At 45.5% G+C, this 18,571-nt stretch overlaps 1 protein-coding gene across 1 annotated transcript in view; it reads right to left on the reverse strand.

The window, feature by feature from the left end:
- The window catches only part of LOC116399615 (neuron navigator 3), a 111,339-nt gene extending 93,365 nt beyond the window's left edge, over positions 1 to 17,974 (reverse strand). Inside the window, 1 exon segment of the mRNA XM_031876894.1 lies at positions 9,018 to 17,974. Coding sequence (XP_031732754.1) covers positions 9,018 to 9,269 — 252 coding nt within the window. The 5' untranslated portion in view covers positions 9,270 to 17,974.
- Between the last annotated feature and the right edge of the window lie 597 nt (positions 17,975 to 18,571).

Raw genomic sequence — 18,571 nt, forward strand, 5'->3', positions numbered from 1 at the left:
ACTGCCAGGTTAACACGAGAAAAGGCCAATTGACATCTGCCTTGCATTTCGGAAATATAATCTCCCGGGTCTCCAAACCACATTCTAAATTCAGACTAGGAAATAGTTCCTAAAACTAATCGGGCTAAAAAGTTTTATTCACATTAAAAACAAGTTGTGCCAAAGGATGATTCCCAATGCGTTTTTTTGGGTGCTTTGTTAAGCCTTTAAAGATGTGTCTTCTTTTTTGTCCTGACTTAATTTACCACCTGCAGCAGATGATATGACCTTTTCTAAGACGAGTTAAATCCACTGTGAGGGTCAGGGTTTTGATCCAACTGGGGCCACCTACCAGCATGCACATATGTGACTTTCAAGGCAATTTGAACCAACACTTTCACCAAATGCACAAAAGAAAGTCCCCTTCCAGCTTGCTGCTGCTCAGATTAAACATACAGAAATATATGAGAAACCATAACAATTTCCATTTGGCATTTTATTGGCTCTTACAAACGCCCTGCAGAGACAAAATGCAGAAAATTGAAAAAAACTGACATGTCTGGATTGAAAAGAAAAGTGGAAAAATAATGAGAGCATAGATGCTGGTTGAGGGTAATGATGAGTCTAAATGTGAGGGCTAACCGCTCCAAAAAACCATGTGTGCTCGCTCTGTTAAGCGCCCCGTAAAAGGTCGTGCCAAGGGAGGGTACAGCAATGAACCACCACCCAGAATCCCACCAGAGCCAGCTTTTTCATCAAGCCATCTGCGTCTGCGGGTCGGTTTGTGTTTTCTATTTATTTATCAAAAACAACCAACAGTCGACCCACAAATGTGGCCCATTGCTGGATGATTGATGCTGTTTTTCAGCAGCTTTCTGTTTCACATTCAAATTGGAACAAACATTCACACCTGGGAACTACCAACTCAAACCACACTTTCTTACTGGAGATGATGTTTTGGGTTTCAAACTAGCAAACAACATGTTCAGCTGATGCCCTCCCCAGCTAAACACAACTATCCGAGCATTTGAGTGTTACATTTTTTTCGGTTGTTGCTTATTGACAGTTAACGTCATAAAGAAATGTACGAGATTTGAATCCAAGGTCTTAGTGGCTTTGAAGGATGTGCTTATGATGGTTATGATATTGTCACAGCTCTGTCACTTCTATCCACATTTCACTCACCTAATTAGTTCATTCAGTGCACCTGCCAGTCACACTCACCTCATCAGCTCATCACTCTCACCTGCTCGCTCTGCCTCTTCACTATTTAAACCCCTGCCTCAGACACACTCACTGCCAGATCGTTCTTTGCATTCATGCTCAACTTTCCCGCACTCACCCTTGGACTGATTCCCTGTTGCCGACCCTGCCTGTCCCGGACTACCTCGCCTCGCCTTGCCTCTGCCCTGGTAACTTACTCAGCCCTTCTGTCCTTGACCACGAGAAATCTGTCGGATTCTTCCAAAGAATCTTCTGCCTGTCGTGTGTTGCAAATAAAGAACTCAAATCATACCAGTCCTGGTGTTGTCGTACTGCTCCTGGGTCCTAACTACACCCGTTACAGATATACTGTAATACACAGAGGTAAAGAACTATGCTACACCCCATCCCATCCTATTCATGCTGATCAAGTAGCTGCTATTCCCGATATTATTTTTAGCATTTCATACAGACAATATTATTTACAGAATTTAATCAAATCAATATTTACATATTTGAGGGAGAATATTTATTTATAAATGACCATTTGTGTTGTATTATTTTGTACTTTGAGTGACTTTGGTGCATGGGCAGCTCAACTCTTTTTCTCTTCACTTTCTATGACCAGCAGCACATTGTGTGCTGAGCTTGCTTCATGAGTTGTTTACTCTGATTCGTTTCTGACAGCAGGAAACAACAATGCTTAATACATAGAAACTGGGTTCAAAGCGGTCCTGCTCCTTCAGCCCATACAATAGGCTCACTCTTAGCATTTAACTGCATGTCTATATAGTCACAGTTACTCCCCGTCCGGAGCACCGCTCTTCACCCCAGGTGCCTCTGAAGAGCCAAGAAACACAGTAACCGTGTTGATAGTCGGTGAACTACCGCAGCCGCTGTGTGAGCCGTGAGTCGATACCACAGAGACCGCTCATAACATCGGCAATCGTTCTCCGTGCATGCCTAAAAACAACACATCCGCAGAGCCAGGGCCCATGTTAGCATGTGCTACGGGATGTGTTCGGGTGTTTGCTCCCTGTCCATGCTTCTTGTTGTTGTTTCTCCCAGATGTTTCCCTGCTGCTGCCTGGGTCACCACTAGACATGCTGCACAGAGAGAGAGACGTATAACAAGGGTTTAAAGAGGGAGAGGAGAGGAGAGTGACCTATTGGTTCAGCTAAGGAAAGGTTATCTGTGACAGCTGGAGAGACAGAACTGGGCCAGGTGTGTGTTAACTGTCTCCTGCTGCTTTTTCCATAAAAAATATCACAGAGGAAAGGGAGAGAGAAGGCTGGAGGAAAAGATGATGGGGGGAGGGTGAAAAAAAAGAATATGACAAAGAAAAGGGGGGGGGTTAAAAGGAAAATACCAGTAAGTGATTTGGAGGTAGCAGAGTAAAAGAAAAACTCCAGCGAGGAGGGACAGAAAAATGAAGACTCCAGGAGGAATGCTGGGAATGGGAAAGAGCAGAAAGATGGTGACAGGAGACGGAGTGTGGAAAAAAAAAGAAGAAACAAGTGCCGGGAAGATGTGAAAGGAAGAGATTGAGGGAGGATAAAGGACAGAGAGGATAGGACGCTAAGACAACACAGCAGACAGACAGCTGAAGAGAGACAAACGGAGGGGAAATCTGAGGTGGAGGTAAAGATGATCTGCCACCGCACTGCGATGAAAAGTGTGCATGACCTTGTAGTAACCTCACATGTGAGCATCAAGTGGGTAAAGAGTTCCGCACGAAGACAATTCAGACAGTTTCTTCACCTAAACAACAGGATCAGATAGACATAACATATATCGTGTAAAATGTGTGTCTCTGTCTCCAATACATGCTCCTTTCACTTCCCCATGTTTCTTCTTTTACGGCATTAAACTACAAACAAGCGCCCCGTCCCTCTTGGATCATTTAGCGAGCCTAACTTTGAACTACCAGAGGGCCTGGAGAGAGTGTGTGCCGCACCAGGGTAACAGTCTTCCACACAGGCCCACACTGTCCTGCCTCCGTAAGCCCCCCCCATCAGAGAGAACATCAGAGAGAAAGCTCAGAATATGATGAGACAATGAAAGTGTGTTGGGAGGCTTTGTTTACTTTAATCTCACTTATTTGTTGAATTATGGGACAAAGAGAGAGAGAGAGAGTGTGTCTGCCAAAGTGTCCTACAGCAAGGCACTGCATTTGTAATAGCTCTAACTTTGTGGCGTAATAATCAATTCAAGGGTCAGAATGGGTCATCTTTTCATCTACACAAAACTCCCATTAAAAGAAGGCATTATTTTTGCTCATTCATACCTCTGGTAAACAAGAACGAAGCCTCGGCCATCTACCTAAAAAAGGCTTCACTGCTGTACTCGGGTGCTTGAGCTTGTTGTGAGTCTCACTTCTCTTGGTGTTGTGGAGCAAACGCTGTGACTGTACTTCCAGGGGAGGGTATTTTTAACCGGTGTGGCTGCACTGTAAACACCAGCCGCTCTGTGTGTTCTCACTCCAAGATTTAAAAACGGCGGCCCACAGCAGGCTCCTTACGGTTGAAAAATCATGTATTAGACCAAAAATCACTGCCATGTTTCAAACATGGATGAGGCCAAGTGAGCTGGGGTGGACTCCCCTGTTAACACATTATTTCTGATTGGCTGAACAGACCACAGAACGTTGACCTTCGTCCTGCTAACGCTACTAAAGTTGCAGGGACAAACTGCTGCGCTGCAGAGCGGCAGCAACAGAGATCGTGACAGAAACTGGCCAACTCAGGCCAACTCTCATGTCATTCTATACTTAAGTTCAAGACGTTGTGGTTCCCTTTTTAAAGAATGCAATTTAGAATCAATGAGAGCCTAACAACCGCTCCTGTCCCGCTGCACTGTGTTTCAAAGATTTAATCGCCGGCCTCGCTGACGTGCAAACATAGCAGCGCTCCTCCCGCTCGTTAGCATTCACATTCACCCTCACGACGACGCCGTCTCTTCCAGATATGGAGTCCAGCACACGGCGAGTCAGACCACCCATGACTAGGACACATTCAGACACCCCCCAAGGCCCAACCCATCCAACCCCCTCCCTCGGCTAGAACAAGTTGGCCCCCTCTCGCTTCCCTCTGTTCTCTCTGTTGTTTCAGTGGTGTCTCGAGTGGAGAAGAGCGAGAGCAAGAATAGACGGAGGGAGAGCGCTTCGACCGGCGATGTGCTGGACAAAAAAAACATCATGGTGAAATATGTTTCCTATTTAAAAGTCTTCCTTTACATCACTACAAATGTTGACAGCAGATGTCACTGTAATGGAGCTAATAAACAAAAATGTTCATATGTGACTGTGATAGCAGTACTTAGTACAAATGTTTCCCATGCACATGAACACATGAAAGCAGTCTGTTTAGTTGTATGTACAACATGCATTAGGGATATACATATTACAGGCTACATGGATGGTATGATCAAGTCGTGCAAGTCTACGTATGTTGTATGTATGTTGTATGTTTATGTATGTAACATGTAACCTGAATCAGTAAGGAAGATATCACTCTAAAAATACCCAGCAAAGAGCTTGTTTGCTTTTTGGAGAGTTAGCAATCATTCATGAGAACTTTGCATGCAGACACGGGCAGGAAAACTGAAGAAAATATTGTGGGCGCAATACAAAAAACCCCCAAAAAAAAACAAAAGGAGAGAGGAAGAGGACAAGAGAAACGGACAGTGGCAGGCCCACCCAGAGAAAGAGGCAGAGGTTTGTTTACATTCTACTCACTCACTCAAAATCACTGGACCCCGACATCGGTCCCTGGGGCACTCCACCTCTCTTTAATACTTTGAACCCACCCATGAGCGGCAGATGCACCAAACAAGAAAAAATATGCAAAGACACATCCTGATTATTCTCCTCGGTGTGCACACACACACGCGCACGCACCCCCCCCCACCCACACACACACACACACACACACACACACACACACAGAGACCCAACAGGATGTTTTTTGTTCTCTAAGGGAGCGAGTGTGTCTGGCTCTCGTCCGCACTTCCGGCAAACACGTGTACTTATTCTTGAGGAACAACATTCCGGGATAACATTTCACTGACATCAGAGGCCGGCCAAAATAGCAGGCTGCGACGGTCTCGGGCTGGTGTATACAGTGAGCTGCATTTCTGAGATAAAGACACGTTCACCATATACAGCATGAGTCTGTTCTGTTGACACAAGAGAGGGCATGTCAGTGTAGACTGACAGCAGAGGAAGATAACTTTAGGATATACAGGAGGCACTACTGCTATTGTAAATACCATTTGTGCATTTTTACTGCACCCAATCACTTCTACTGTGGCTGTGCAATTGTACAGCAATTGTAATTTTAAAATAACGCTCTATGCTTTTAAAAAGAAAAGGGTTATGAGACCTGTAAAAGGAAGGCACAACTTGAGTCTCTTAAATATTTTTGCTCCTGGGAATGGAGCGAGTAAGTGTGCGATAAAAAAGGGCACTATGTGGTAACTTGAAATGCTAAACTAATTGGCATTTGGAAGCTGAAATAACCAGGTTTTCTTCATACTAGGGAGCTCGATTCAGTAATTGGCTGCATTCTCAGGGTCAAGACCAAAACAGGCTGAGATCAGAGGAGCGAGCTCGTCACAGGTACGTCATTACTTTATATGTGCAGCAGAGTTATGAAAAACATTTCACTCAAATCATTTGCTGGGAAGCAAAATGAGGATGAATTCCATCCGCACCCACGCATTTCTTCAAGGATGAACAGAGATGGATCCAATCAACATCATTTATTCTGCTGCCGTGCTGTAGATCTAATCGAAAGAAGTGATGCAATGTTCAGTTCCACCACAAAAGGGACTCACTAAATAAGTCCCGGGGCTGTGTGATTTGAACACCAGCCCAAAAACTCCTGATGCACAAGATAACTCCACACTTCATCAACGCCCGGTCGACTCAGATGAGCTCTTTATTCCAGCTCGTCATCCCGCGGCGCCGGAGGCTGTCAGCGGAGAGTACGACAGGAAGAGCAAACGTCTCACCTTGTCCTCATCTCCAGGGTGCAGGGGGAATGGGACTGCTCTACAGCCCTGGAGCCGTCGACGGAGTAAGACGGGGGGGCCCAGGAAGAGGGCAGGTGTTGCGTAAAATAAAGCCAAGGCAATATGCAGACGGCCACGCTGCATCTTTCTATGTTGAAAAACCCGACAGCGTGTTCTGTAAAGCCCCGCGGTATCCACGACAACTCAGACAAACACCTGTGCATAGACAGAAACACACAAATGCAGACGCGACTCGCCGACACTCCTATGAAAGTGGGCGCAGTCATTGGTGGGGAAGAGCTGAGGGATTATCTATCACACAATACATGCAGACTGGACTAATACAGAGAGATTAGCTGCAACTAACTCTGAATGCTGTCCAAAATGAGTCTGTCTGGGAGGCTTAGCGCTGCCCTTTAAACAGCACACCTGCATCGGCTCTGTGGATCTGATGGAGCCTGAGAGCGGCGGTCTTCCACCATGCCTACATCTGTTAAATGTGAAACCTCTCAATCCAAATATGTCCGGGCGGGGGGGTAGATCAAATTTGAGCTTGTCTTTCACTTGTACGGGATTATTTTGGACTTCCTCCTTGGCTTTGCTCAAAACAACATCGGGCCTGCTGTCTTCTACAAACACCACACCAAAGGAAAAACAAATCCCTTCTTCCTCTCCGCTTAGCGCTTAACCCTCTTATTTATTTTCGCTTGCTCTTGTGTCGTGATCATTCTGCTTGCACAGGAATAATGTCCAGGGTAACTGTGGTGCTGATTCGTGCACTTCTGGCTGCTTATAACTCAGGTCATCTAGGAGTTTCGATCTATTTAGCTGTTACGCTGACCGCACGTCGTTCTGCACAACAGCCACGATAAAATATCACAGAGGTAATGAATAAATAAATGTGTCATGGGTCAAATACTCTGAACCTCTTTGTTGACCAGACAGGAGGAATTTTCCACCAACAACACACTGCATTCTTGAAATAGAGAAAAAAAAACGTTCCTGCTTTGGCAAACACCACCCAGGTTAGGATAAGTTTAACCTCGGGCAAACAAGCCAACACATACTGACTATTGTATACACATGGGGGTTTGCATGTGCACAAACAATCACACACACAGTCCTACGCTTGATCCCGCTTGATAATAGTACTCCAAAGAAGGAGTGTTGGTGAATGTGAAGGAGTAATGACAGCGTTCACTCCACCTTCTCTCCCCTTTTGTCTCCCCCCTCTGAAAGCCTGGATAGTTAAGCTCTTAAGGGACAACACAACACAATTAGACAGACTAATTACCCCCTCCATACCACCCATTCCTCACCCACACCGACAGGCTGAGGCAGGAGTTCTGTCTGCCTACGAGCTTCCCAAGGACAGGGCCTATATGCACTGATTGGACATTTTAAGGCAATTCAGCGGGCCCTCTATCAACAGGAAGGCAAGAGCAAATCTTATAAACCACCACACAAGAAGAAGGGCAAAGGTCAGAGCCACAGAAATCTGATAGCATTTCTGTTACAGAACAGCTTGAAGATATAAGTTAAAGTTACTGCAAGCTTGCATTAAGGGTTTCTTTTTGAGAATATGATGGGAGATGGATGCTGACACAAGTCAAATCAGCCTTCAGCATTCATCCTCTTCAAACCCAGATAAAACGCAACTCTAAGAACCCCTTTTAAAGGAGCAAGCGAGAGGCTTGTGTTAACAAGCTGAAGCTGCCAGTTCAGCGGCAGGTTAATGATGGACATAGTCACCCTGCAGGTGATTTGGACTCGGCCACGGACACGCTGGAAGGATTTAGAGGCAGGGGAGTGCTGACCCGCTCTTTGATGTCTCCTGCCCACATTTCCTCTGGGTAACGAGGAAAATCAGCAGCTTTGTACAGTATCAAAAGTCCAAAAGCCAGAAAAAGAATCAGGGTCAGGGAGTCATTGCATTTTTCTTTTTTTGTCTTTGTCGGGAAGTTTTGTAACAGTAGAAAGAGAGGCGGAGGAGAGATCAACCGGCCAAACAGGAAAGTTTCACTTTGTGCTCTGACAGTTGTGGATGTGGGACGGGCCGAGGCACCGCTGAAAATATTTGGCGGGGAGTTTTGAAAACTCCTTCTTCCTTAAGGACGGGGCCAACCCCGCCTCCTCCCTTGCAGCCTGAGAAAGTGAGCCAAAACTTCCTTTGAGAAGGAAAGGACTCTGGCACGGCCTGTGTTTAGTATGGTGAACCACTTCATGATCTCTGTGCGTCTACTAAACCATATGTAACTTTTTTCTCGCCGTTGGGGGTATTAGGAATATACTCTGGGAGCGAAGGCGGCAGCCCCGGTGATCTTTCTGAAATATTACCCAGCATCGGAGACAGATTGAGGAGAAATGCAGGAGGGGGGGGGTGTTCAGACCATGTTCCCCTTAATCTTTGGGGCTTCTCAGGTAGCACCCATTACCCGTGAATTAGTTTCCCTCCCTATAGAAGAGCAGACACGGTTCACTTCCCAGGTAGGGATCTGTATAGTCCTGACTAAATACTTAAATACACACACACACACACTGATTAGTAAATCATGTGCAGACTGAACGGGCAGCCAGATGAGACAACTCACTGACAGTGATGCATTACTCATCTAGTTTCCCCTCTTAGTTGATGACCAAAAGCCAGCGACATCATCCCACTGGAGCACACATGACTCACCACCATGTGCCTGAGCTCTGCTTCAGAGCTACACCTGCTTAGATGAGCCAAGATGGGAAAGGAGAGCGTGACAGATACTGAGAGAAAGAGAGAGACACCTGCGGAGTGTCACCATGCTGTCTGCGGAGCCACCACCACTGACCTTGCAGATCTTGCTCTCCTCCATCTCTGCTCTGGACCTCCCGTCAGGTGTCCTCTGGTACCCGGACTTGATGGACAGCTGGCAGGAGAGCCCCGGGGCGCCCTCGCCCGCCCCGAGCTCCTGCTGCCGGGCAGCGTAGCTCTGTGAGGCGGCCACCCTGACCGCGCTGGGGATGGGGAGTGCGGTATGCACCGGCTTGCTGCCCACCGTGGAGGGTTGCCTGAGCTTGGAGGCGACGCCGACCACCGGCATGGTGCTTCCCCCCCCCCCCCCACCCGGGCACAGAAATAACAACACAAGAGTGGGTCCGAAAAAGTACGGCGAGGAAAGGGGAGACAATTCTGTTGTGACTCCTTCTGATGTCTGCACAGCAGAGGAAGGAAAAACTAAAAAAGAAAAGAAAAAGGAAAAAAATAAATACAGCAGTCACCTCTCAGACTGAGAGGAGAGCAACTGTGCTCATTCTGTAGCCTACAGCGAGCAGGACTGGCAGAAACTGAGAGAGCTTCTCCTTCCTCCAGTTCACTCCCTCCTCCTTCTCCTCCCACAAGCAACACTCCTCCCTCTCCTTACTCTCTCTCTCTCTCTCTTTCAGAAGTATACCACAAAGTCAGCCAAAACAGTTCAAGGGGGCGTGAACTCCTCTGGAAGGTACAACCACCACTGGCAAAACCCTGATTGCTCAGACCTGGCTGAGTGTGTGTCTGTCAAAACAGCTCTCTCTTTCTCTCTCTCTCTCTCTCTCTCTCTCTCTCTCTGAACACTGAACACTAGAAATAGACACACTCTCACCGTCTACATCTGGAGCTTCCCCTTCCTTTGATGAGAGAAACAGTGGAAAAGTGAGAGGGGGAAAAAAGTTATACAAAATGTGGAAATCGAAAAAAAAAAGAAGGTTTGAGGGGTGAAATTAGAAAAAAAAAGTAGAATTCCAGTATGAACAGCTGTTGGAAGCTCTCTGTGAGAAAGAACTTAAGGGAAACAAAGTTAATCAGGTACCAGATTGCAAGTTGCTCGACTGGTTTCTACTGCTGAGCCTCTCACACTACTCTCTCACAGTATTCTTCCTGAATGGAAACAATGAAACTTAAACAAAAATAGCCTCACTAAGTGATCTTAAATATCGAATTGTTTTTTTGTTGTTATTAAGTATTTAGAATTATGAATCAGTACCCCTTCAGCAGGTGCCAGAAGTCTTGTACTTCAACAGGAATGTTGTGGCAGCAGTGGCTCCAATACACACTAATGAATCCTGAACCCTGGAGACCTTCGGTAATGTTTTGGCCTCCGTATGCTTCAAACAAAGTTGTGACAAAGTTGCTTGTAAGACGGTGCGACAGTATCTCAAACACCCTCGCCCCCCCGCACCTTTCCAATGCTGGAGGTAGGGCTGCGCGATGAATCGTTTCAGCACTGACAACACGATTTGCGCATGCGCAACAGTCACATCGACGGACGAGCAAAGTCATGTCAGGCGAATAAACTCGAACACGTCATGTTACGACTTTTTGTGCTGATACAAAAAAAGGAAAACTTGCATGGTTCTCACTTTCCATGACTAATCTACAAGAGAAGTCTGTCTGATGGAACATGATTTATTCCAATACACGGGATTCATCTGCTAGTGACTGACATGCAGGCTCTGCATGCACAGTGAACCACCAATCACAATCAGTCTTCATCAATTTATTAAAAAGGACCAAAGCAGGCCCCGCTAGGTTTGCGACTGACAACTTTGGCAACTTTCTGAGAGCTACAATCTGACAATCGCGTCAACTTTGCACAGCAGCTGTCCAGGTATGTGGAGGTGAATAAAGGCAGGATATACGCTTCTCTCTTAAGCTCTCTTTTTCATTCTTTTTTCCACTTTTCATGTGTACAGCTGAGATGCCACTACGTCAAGTTGTCAGAGCTACCATGGAGCCCACACTGTCACTAACTGCAGTCCCTGAAGAAATATTATATACATTTTGAATGAATTGAAATTAAGGAACACTTTTCCTGTAAAACGGATAGGTCTTTATTTACTGTTACAATCATTCAAAAGCAAAAGTAGCATTTGTATATGTCCAATATAACTTCACTAGCTAGCATAGCATAGACGTGCTAATGCTAGTTCATGAAGCGCAACGTTTTAGGAACGTGTATATATCTCCTTCCAACCTCTCCGGGTAACAAATATCACAATTATACAACGTTTGACCATGACGAGCTCCAAATCTACTGAAATTTAAAAAATCTAAAACCATTGCATGATAGTCTGCGCAGCAGAGCTGATTGGTAGTAGGAACCTGGTCAGAGCTGGCTGATGCTACGCTATGATTGGCCAGTCTGCGTTTGAAGGGCGGGACTTAGCGAAGGGTCAATTGGTAAATTTCTTTAAACAGTAAGAGGGCTCAATCCTTAGTTGAGCATTTAGAAATCTATGGTTGTTGTATGTTATCGCTTACTGTATGTAGCTTTTCAAAGTGCAGGTAGTATTGATTATTGGATTGGGTTTGTCAGAATGTGTATAGCTGGCATATGCTCAGTAGTACAACCCTCATGCATTAATAGAATATGCTGGCTTTAGGCTGCTTTTCTATAACAAGAAACAGAGTTTGCATTAGTGTCCAATGTATATCACTGATGTGGAGAACAGGAGGCTGACAGCATCACTCACAAACATCAAAACCACAGCATTCTCCTCTGGCCATTCAGATATCATGAATATCAAGTCTATCCAAGCTTTTTATTTTTTGATTTCTCAGATGGTTTCAGCAAGACTTTTGTGTTCCAGTTTTTGATATTACAGAAAGGACAGCAGAGTTAATGCAGCACAGATAGAAATCCGAGAGTGAGGATTTCTTCAAAGACTTCAGCTGTACAACGGCATTGGAAACTACATGTTTTCTATCAAGCGCTTTGTTGGTTGGTGAGAGACAGATGAGATAGTACTGCATTTGGACTGCATTAACCGGACACAATATGACATGTAGCAGGTTTTTTCCCCCCCTCCTTTTATATAAAAGGGAGTGAAAGTTTTATATGGAAAGGCTCCATCTGGTTCAGGTTAGGGAGGCGAGGAGATGTGCTGGAATCAGAGGGGCACATTGCAGTGTCACGGCAAACCGGAACTCTTTAACACGGCATCGTCTAATAAAAAAGAGCAGGGGGAAGGCGAGTGGAAACCAAAAAACAGAGGGCTCTTCTCACAAATGTGTCCTTACCACAAAAATCACAACAGCTCAAATGTAACTCCCTCCATGAGGCCTTCTGTTTAACCCCTTTTTTTGTTTTGAGTTTGACTCGTACAAAAAGGTCAATGTAAAAAGTTCTTAAAAGTGCGACATGATTACTTTACACGCCGCTGCTTCCTCTTCTACTCACTTTCATACCACCTCAATGCCTCTGACAGTCAATTGCCTTAATAGGGACGCTGCTTGCCCCGGCCCAAGAATAGCAGCGGCTGCTCCAGCATGTTTTCAATCATGCACCAGGAGCGATCATGACAAGCCTAAAACAACAGGATACCACGTGAATGAATGGCGCAAGTCCAACCTCGACTTCTGCTGCCGCTGCCTGCCGAGCAGCACGAACCGGAGCGCACTTGGCAGGTGTCCAACCTCGCCTGGATCTGTCGGGAAACCCGTCTCTGACGAGGCTCCATACCCGGGGGTTTGCAGAGACGAAACGAGCTCACGCCAAACCTCAGAGAGGTCTTAAGAAAACCCTCTCACTTCCCGCAGGTTGTTCTAGAGGTAATCATCCTACGCTGCAAAATGTCTCCGCTATCTGCATGTGATGAGGCCACCGCTGAAAGGTTCCTCGTTTCTCAACAGCGCAATGCTCCAAAGTCAACAGTGGCAAAGCAGATCTCATGTTCGCTTCCATCCTCACACACGGCGTTGGGGAGGTCAGCATCCTTATGTTTGGCTAACGGGGCCAACCGCTTCTCTAAAAATAGTACGACGCCAACTGTGTCACGGTTGGAATGTGGAGGGAGCGGAGTGAGGCGAAGACTGGAGCGGATTTCACTGATGGGAAGATGTTGACAAAAAGGAGATGAAATGATCGCGCTGTGTTGCTGAATTGCTCAACTTTTGTTTTTGTTTTTGATTCATATTTCAGAATATGTGGCAGGCCAGACTGCAAAGCCATCAGTGGAGCTGAAGTCAAGACCACCTCGTTGAGTCCAGGCCCATTCCAAGAATAGGATCCTGTCAAATTTATAAACTGAGTCTGAGCGATTGGTCACAACTAAGACAAGAAAAACATCACAGCAAACCAAACATGAAGGAAAAATGTTAAATGAAAAACTAGGAACAAAGATGTATACCGACATATGTGCAGGAGTGCAACCCCTTCAGCATCCAAGTAACTGATGTGTACAATTCTGACCATATTTATCTGAAAGGTGAAGAAAAAGGCAACTGAAGGTAACATCTCGTTAACATGCCTTCATCTTGTTTTGGCACGGACATGACAAAGACCTCACCGCACCTAAATTTAAAGCTCCGGTGACTATTCGTGTGACGGCTGCCCAGCAAAGCTTCCCTGGGTTTCTGGCAAAACCACCACTAAATATCTGGTGGAGAGGGAACGCATTCCAGCGGAGGGGAGGGGGAAGGTGGAGGTGGCATTTGAGGAGGGAGGGATGGAAGCTGGGAGGTTGACACACTTGCCAAGTGCTCCACAATAATTCCCTGCTAAACGTGACTGGGTTCTCCTAAAGCACACTGCAGGGCACGTTAATATATTTTTGGAACAGCTTAGTCATGAATATTCAAACAGAGCCCTTTACATAGAATACTCGCGGCCGAGTATATCATGTGTTTGTGTTGTCTATTCGTAACGCCGCCAGTGTAGGACTGTCATGACCGAAGGAAATCTGAGTCGACTAGCACTCATACGATGTTGTCGACTAATCGTTTAATTGATTTAATGGACAGATCAGTAAAAATGGAAAATGTATTCCCACTGGTTAAAGTTGGTGCCACCTTTGTGACGCTCATATCCATGTTCTGTGGTTTGGATGCTGTTGGAAAACAAAACAATCTAATAGCAGTTCAGTCAGTTAGAATAACAGATATTTCTGGGTTATGGAATCAATAATGTCACGTGTTTATTATCTGTTCCTGGCAGTGGGTGGATGGTTGGTAACCTGCACTGGTGTGTGTGGGTGTGTGTGTGTGTGGTTTATATGAACAATACCGCCCAGGGTCACATGACGTCAGCACTAGGGTTGTGTTGTAGCTGTGAAAACAAACACGCTGGGGTGCTGGAGATAAGAGAGGGTCAAACACCTTACAACCTCCCGGCGGACACACACACACACAGAGTCTAACCCCCCCCGGGATACGAGATAGTCACGCAGCTGGATCTGTCAGCGCTCTGAATGCTAACAGTCAACCGCACGTCAGGCAACATGGGAAATAAAACAAACACACACACACACACACACACACACACACACACACACACACAACAAAGAGGTGCCCGAGCATTCGGAGGCATGCACGGCGGCTCGGTGAACACAGGCATGTGCCAATACCATACATCAAGCGTGACCCGGGTGGATGTAAACATGCACTCACTTTCATCTTCTCCCTGGTTCAGGATTCACAGATAGATTCCTGCTCCTCGGTCAACCTTTGGCTTCTCCGCGCTCAACCAACCACGCAAAAAACACGCATTCATCCACAACACATCGGAGCATCACGGGAAACCTGTTTTCCATTCACACAGGCTGTAGTTCACATCGCAGGTGTTCGTATTCTGTTCACGATGTCTGCGTATGTGAAATGTTTTCAATGGCTTTAGGTATTCTAGGATGTAGACAATGTAGAGACCTTCTGTGTCGGGCAAATATCAAGTCAGAGAATCAGCATAATAAAAATGTAACCTTAAGGTATGGGTTTTTAAGATCACTCAACATTTAATCATATATCCTGATGAGCATGCAACCCTAAACCTCACCCCTAACCCTTTTCTTGCTTTAAGACCATTACCGGCCTGGATCGCTATTTGACCTATATGTGTGCCGCCAGTGTTAGTAATACAGCTTTACGTTGACTGTTTCTCCCTTATTTATTCATTGACTTACATTTGCTCACTCCCTTATTCCCACCTCCACTTACTTCCTTGTGCACTCAGTTATTGGTAAACATATGTTGTTCTTGCTATCTTTACATTTGACTTTCAGTAGTATTTCAGCACTTATACCTCTTTCCAACTCTCTCCCTCTCCACTGCAATAGCTCAGGTACTCACTAAATAGCTCCTTCACCCTTTCACTTGGATATTTTCCCCTTCTGTCGCTCCGTCTTCCTCTCTTTGATAGCGAAGTCCCCCGGCTCGTATTACAAGTGAAATAATGCGCCACTTCTGGGGTCGGAACTTGGATCCAGAATTACGGCGAGAATGTTTGGGAGTGTCGAGAGAGTCGTTTGGATTTCCATCCCGTTGTGTTGGAGGAGTGAAAACAAAACACATCATTCCTGTTCTATGACACAAGGATAAAACGATTCTACAAAGGGGGGATGAGGGACGACAAGGCTATGACAATACATCATTTTCACCGCAGCTTCTACATGGTGCGATGCTTGTAACTGCTCTCCAGTTTATCAGTGACATGATTCTATTACAGAGAGACGATCTACCGTATAGAAAGCAGTTTTGGATGACATTTGAAACAGCAGAGTACCCCTCAAAGCCAGCTCTTACAAATCATGACAACTGCTCCTTGTTCTGTCAAATCTAGACACCCAGCTCAGCCCTCCATCGCAATACATTGCTTTATAGCCTCCACTGTCGGAGCTTTCTTCACTTCCCCGTCGTAAAAAACACTGCACTTTTACACTTGACGCATCGTAAAGGCCACCGACTTTGATTCCTCACGGCCCTGCCGGCGTCAATCAATTCCCATTTACAACCATTGCATTCCTTTTCGCTACAGCCTTCCCCACATCCACCCCATACCTCGACGTTTCCCCTCTTGTGAAACACTGGTGTCCTCGGCGAATCTCTGATTTCACAGCTGGAGTTGATAAAGTGCTGAAGTGCTGAATGGGACTCTTCCCCTCAAAAACAACAAGCAGGAGAGGGAATGTGGAGTTGTCCTGAAGTTTGGGTGAGCTGTGCTGGAGAAAAGGAGCTGACCATTGAATCGTGGAGTTTAGAGAAGGTTGAAGGGTCAGGACACAATTTCATTTTCATTTACTCTTCCCGCTGTCTCTGCCGATGCTTTCCTTCTCTCTGTAAAGCTCATCTATTGTACTAAAGACAAAAATAATTCATAATTACTGCTTTAAAGGCATTGATCCAATCTGCCTCTACTTTAATTACACTGCTGTTATGTGCAAAATGAAAGGAATGTTCACAATGCAATGCCTTTGTTCGGCCCATAATTCTGAAACCCACATTTTTTGAAAAACGTCCCATTAGAACGAAAGCTCATTTGTCAAACAGCCTGCTGACCCTCCATGAAACAAACAGAAGCACATGGCTGATTATTAGGCAGAATGAGGGCGAAGGCATGACTCTGCCTCAGGTTGGCTTATCTGATTATCTTACCCTAAACTAATCAATCTCACTCCTCATGGCTAAATCTAACCAACAAAAGCAACACGCAATAAGAGCGTGGGACCAAAGCACTGTACTGCTGCGGAAAGGGGCAGCAGGAAAAAGAAAGGCTGACCATTGATAACTATGGTGTCTTGTGGCTTTAAGGAGAGTATAGATAAGTTTCACTTATCCAACTTACCCAACCTTTTAATAATAAGAAACCTGCTTATCCAGTTTCCTTTACACACTATTCTAACAGTATCCAGGTTTCTGACTCTCTGACTCTGACACATTATCTTAGACACAATTATTTCTGTTCCAAATGACTAATTGTTTCATCCATAATATTAACGTGAATAGTGTCTCCAACATGCGACATTTTTGTCTGCAAGTTCTTTCAAAAGTCTACAGGGAGCTGCAGTTGAAAATGCTGATTAATTGTAGAGTTAGCTGCTAAAGCGCATTCATCTGTGACAATGTACACAGGGTCTGCCCCGAAATGCTGGAGCGTCCCAACACAACATCAATCACCACAGACAAGTACTAATCCTGTGGGAATCACTAGTTACACCTCGAGTCCACAGGCTCTCCATTTCCTCTCAACGCGCTCATCCTCCAAGGTTTCTGCACACATGCATCATGATATGATGACAACTAAACCAATTCGGAGGCTCACGTTGAAATGTTTTATTCCCTACGAGTGCACCTGAAAATAAAAACCACCGGGTGGGGGGCAAGATGGAGACAAACTCAACTCATAAGGTCACGGTCAGTCAGCTCCGCGGGAGACAGACTGCAGGAAACTCTGCGTCAGCCGGCAGGAAGACATTTCACCACCTCTTGTATCGTGTCTCCACTGGGGACAAATGTATCATGCTGTATTCATAGAGTGACAGCAAGTTTAACAATGAAAACTGATGTGCAACAAGAACACCAATCCAATGCATCATTCAATTAAAGCTTTGTATTCGATCTGATGGATAGAAAAATAACTCTTTTATTATTTACTACAGTCAACACCTTCATAATACCAACAAAGGCAGTGTGTTTGAACCGCATAAGCTCTTGCCAAACAACAGACAAGTGCTCTTCATCCCCTGAGTAACCAGCTTAAGCCTCATTACTTTTGAATGTGCGTTAAGGCACAGCTTTTAACCTCCATCCCCCCCCCATGGGCTGTAAAACAGGGAGAGCTTGTTGTTTGCTCATCTGATAAACACATATTGGTGTCATCTGTGGCTGGCCCCGGGGTTTGCTTTGACTCGGCCTCATTAGCGGCGAGGCTCATGCACAATGGCCGCTTTAACGCCGTCTGAGAGTGCCGTCTGATTAAAGAAGAGGGTTGGAGGCCGGACCCCTGGAAGCTGGCTCGCTGTCAACATGTCCAGATGTGAGGGTGATGCTGAGCACATGTGCCTCTCATATACAGTTGTGTGAAAAAGTGTTTGCCCCCTTCCTGATTTCTTATTTTTTTGCATGTTTGTCACACTTAAATGTTTCAGATCATCAAACAAATTTAAATATTAGCCCTGTGTGAAAAAGTGATTGCCCCCCCTCCCCTGTTAAAACATAAATTAACTGTGGTTTATCACATCTTTGGAAAGCTGAGTTCAATTTCTCTAGCCACACCCAGGCCTGATTACTGCCACACCTGTTCTCAATCATTAAATCACTTAAATAGGACCTGCCTGACAAAGTGAGGTAGACCAAAAGATCCTCAAAAGCTAGACATTATGCTGCGATCCAAAGAAATTCAGGAACAAATGAGAAACAAAGTAATTGAGATCTATCAGTCTGGAAAAGGTTACAAAGCCATTTCTAAAGCTTTGGGACTCCAGTGAACCACAGTGAGAGCCATTATCCACAAATGGCGAAAACATGGAACAGTGGTGAACCTTCCCAGGAGTGGCCGGCCGACCAAAATTACCCCAAGAGCGCAGCGACGACTCATCCAAGAGGTCACAAAAGACCCCAGAACAACATCCAAAGAACTGCAGGCCTCACTTGGCT

The sequence above is a fragment of the Anarrhichthys ocellatus genome, unplaced genomic scaffold (assembly GCF_004355925.1).
Source record: "Anarrhichthys ocellatus isolate YVR2014 unplaced genomic scaffold, GSC_Weel_1.0 scaffold118, whole genome shotgun sequence".
Classification (NCBI taxonomy): Eukaryota; Metazoa; Chordata; class Actinopteri; order Perciformes; family Anarhichadidae; genus Anarrhichthys; species Anarrhichthys ocellatus.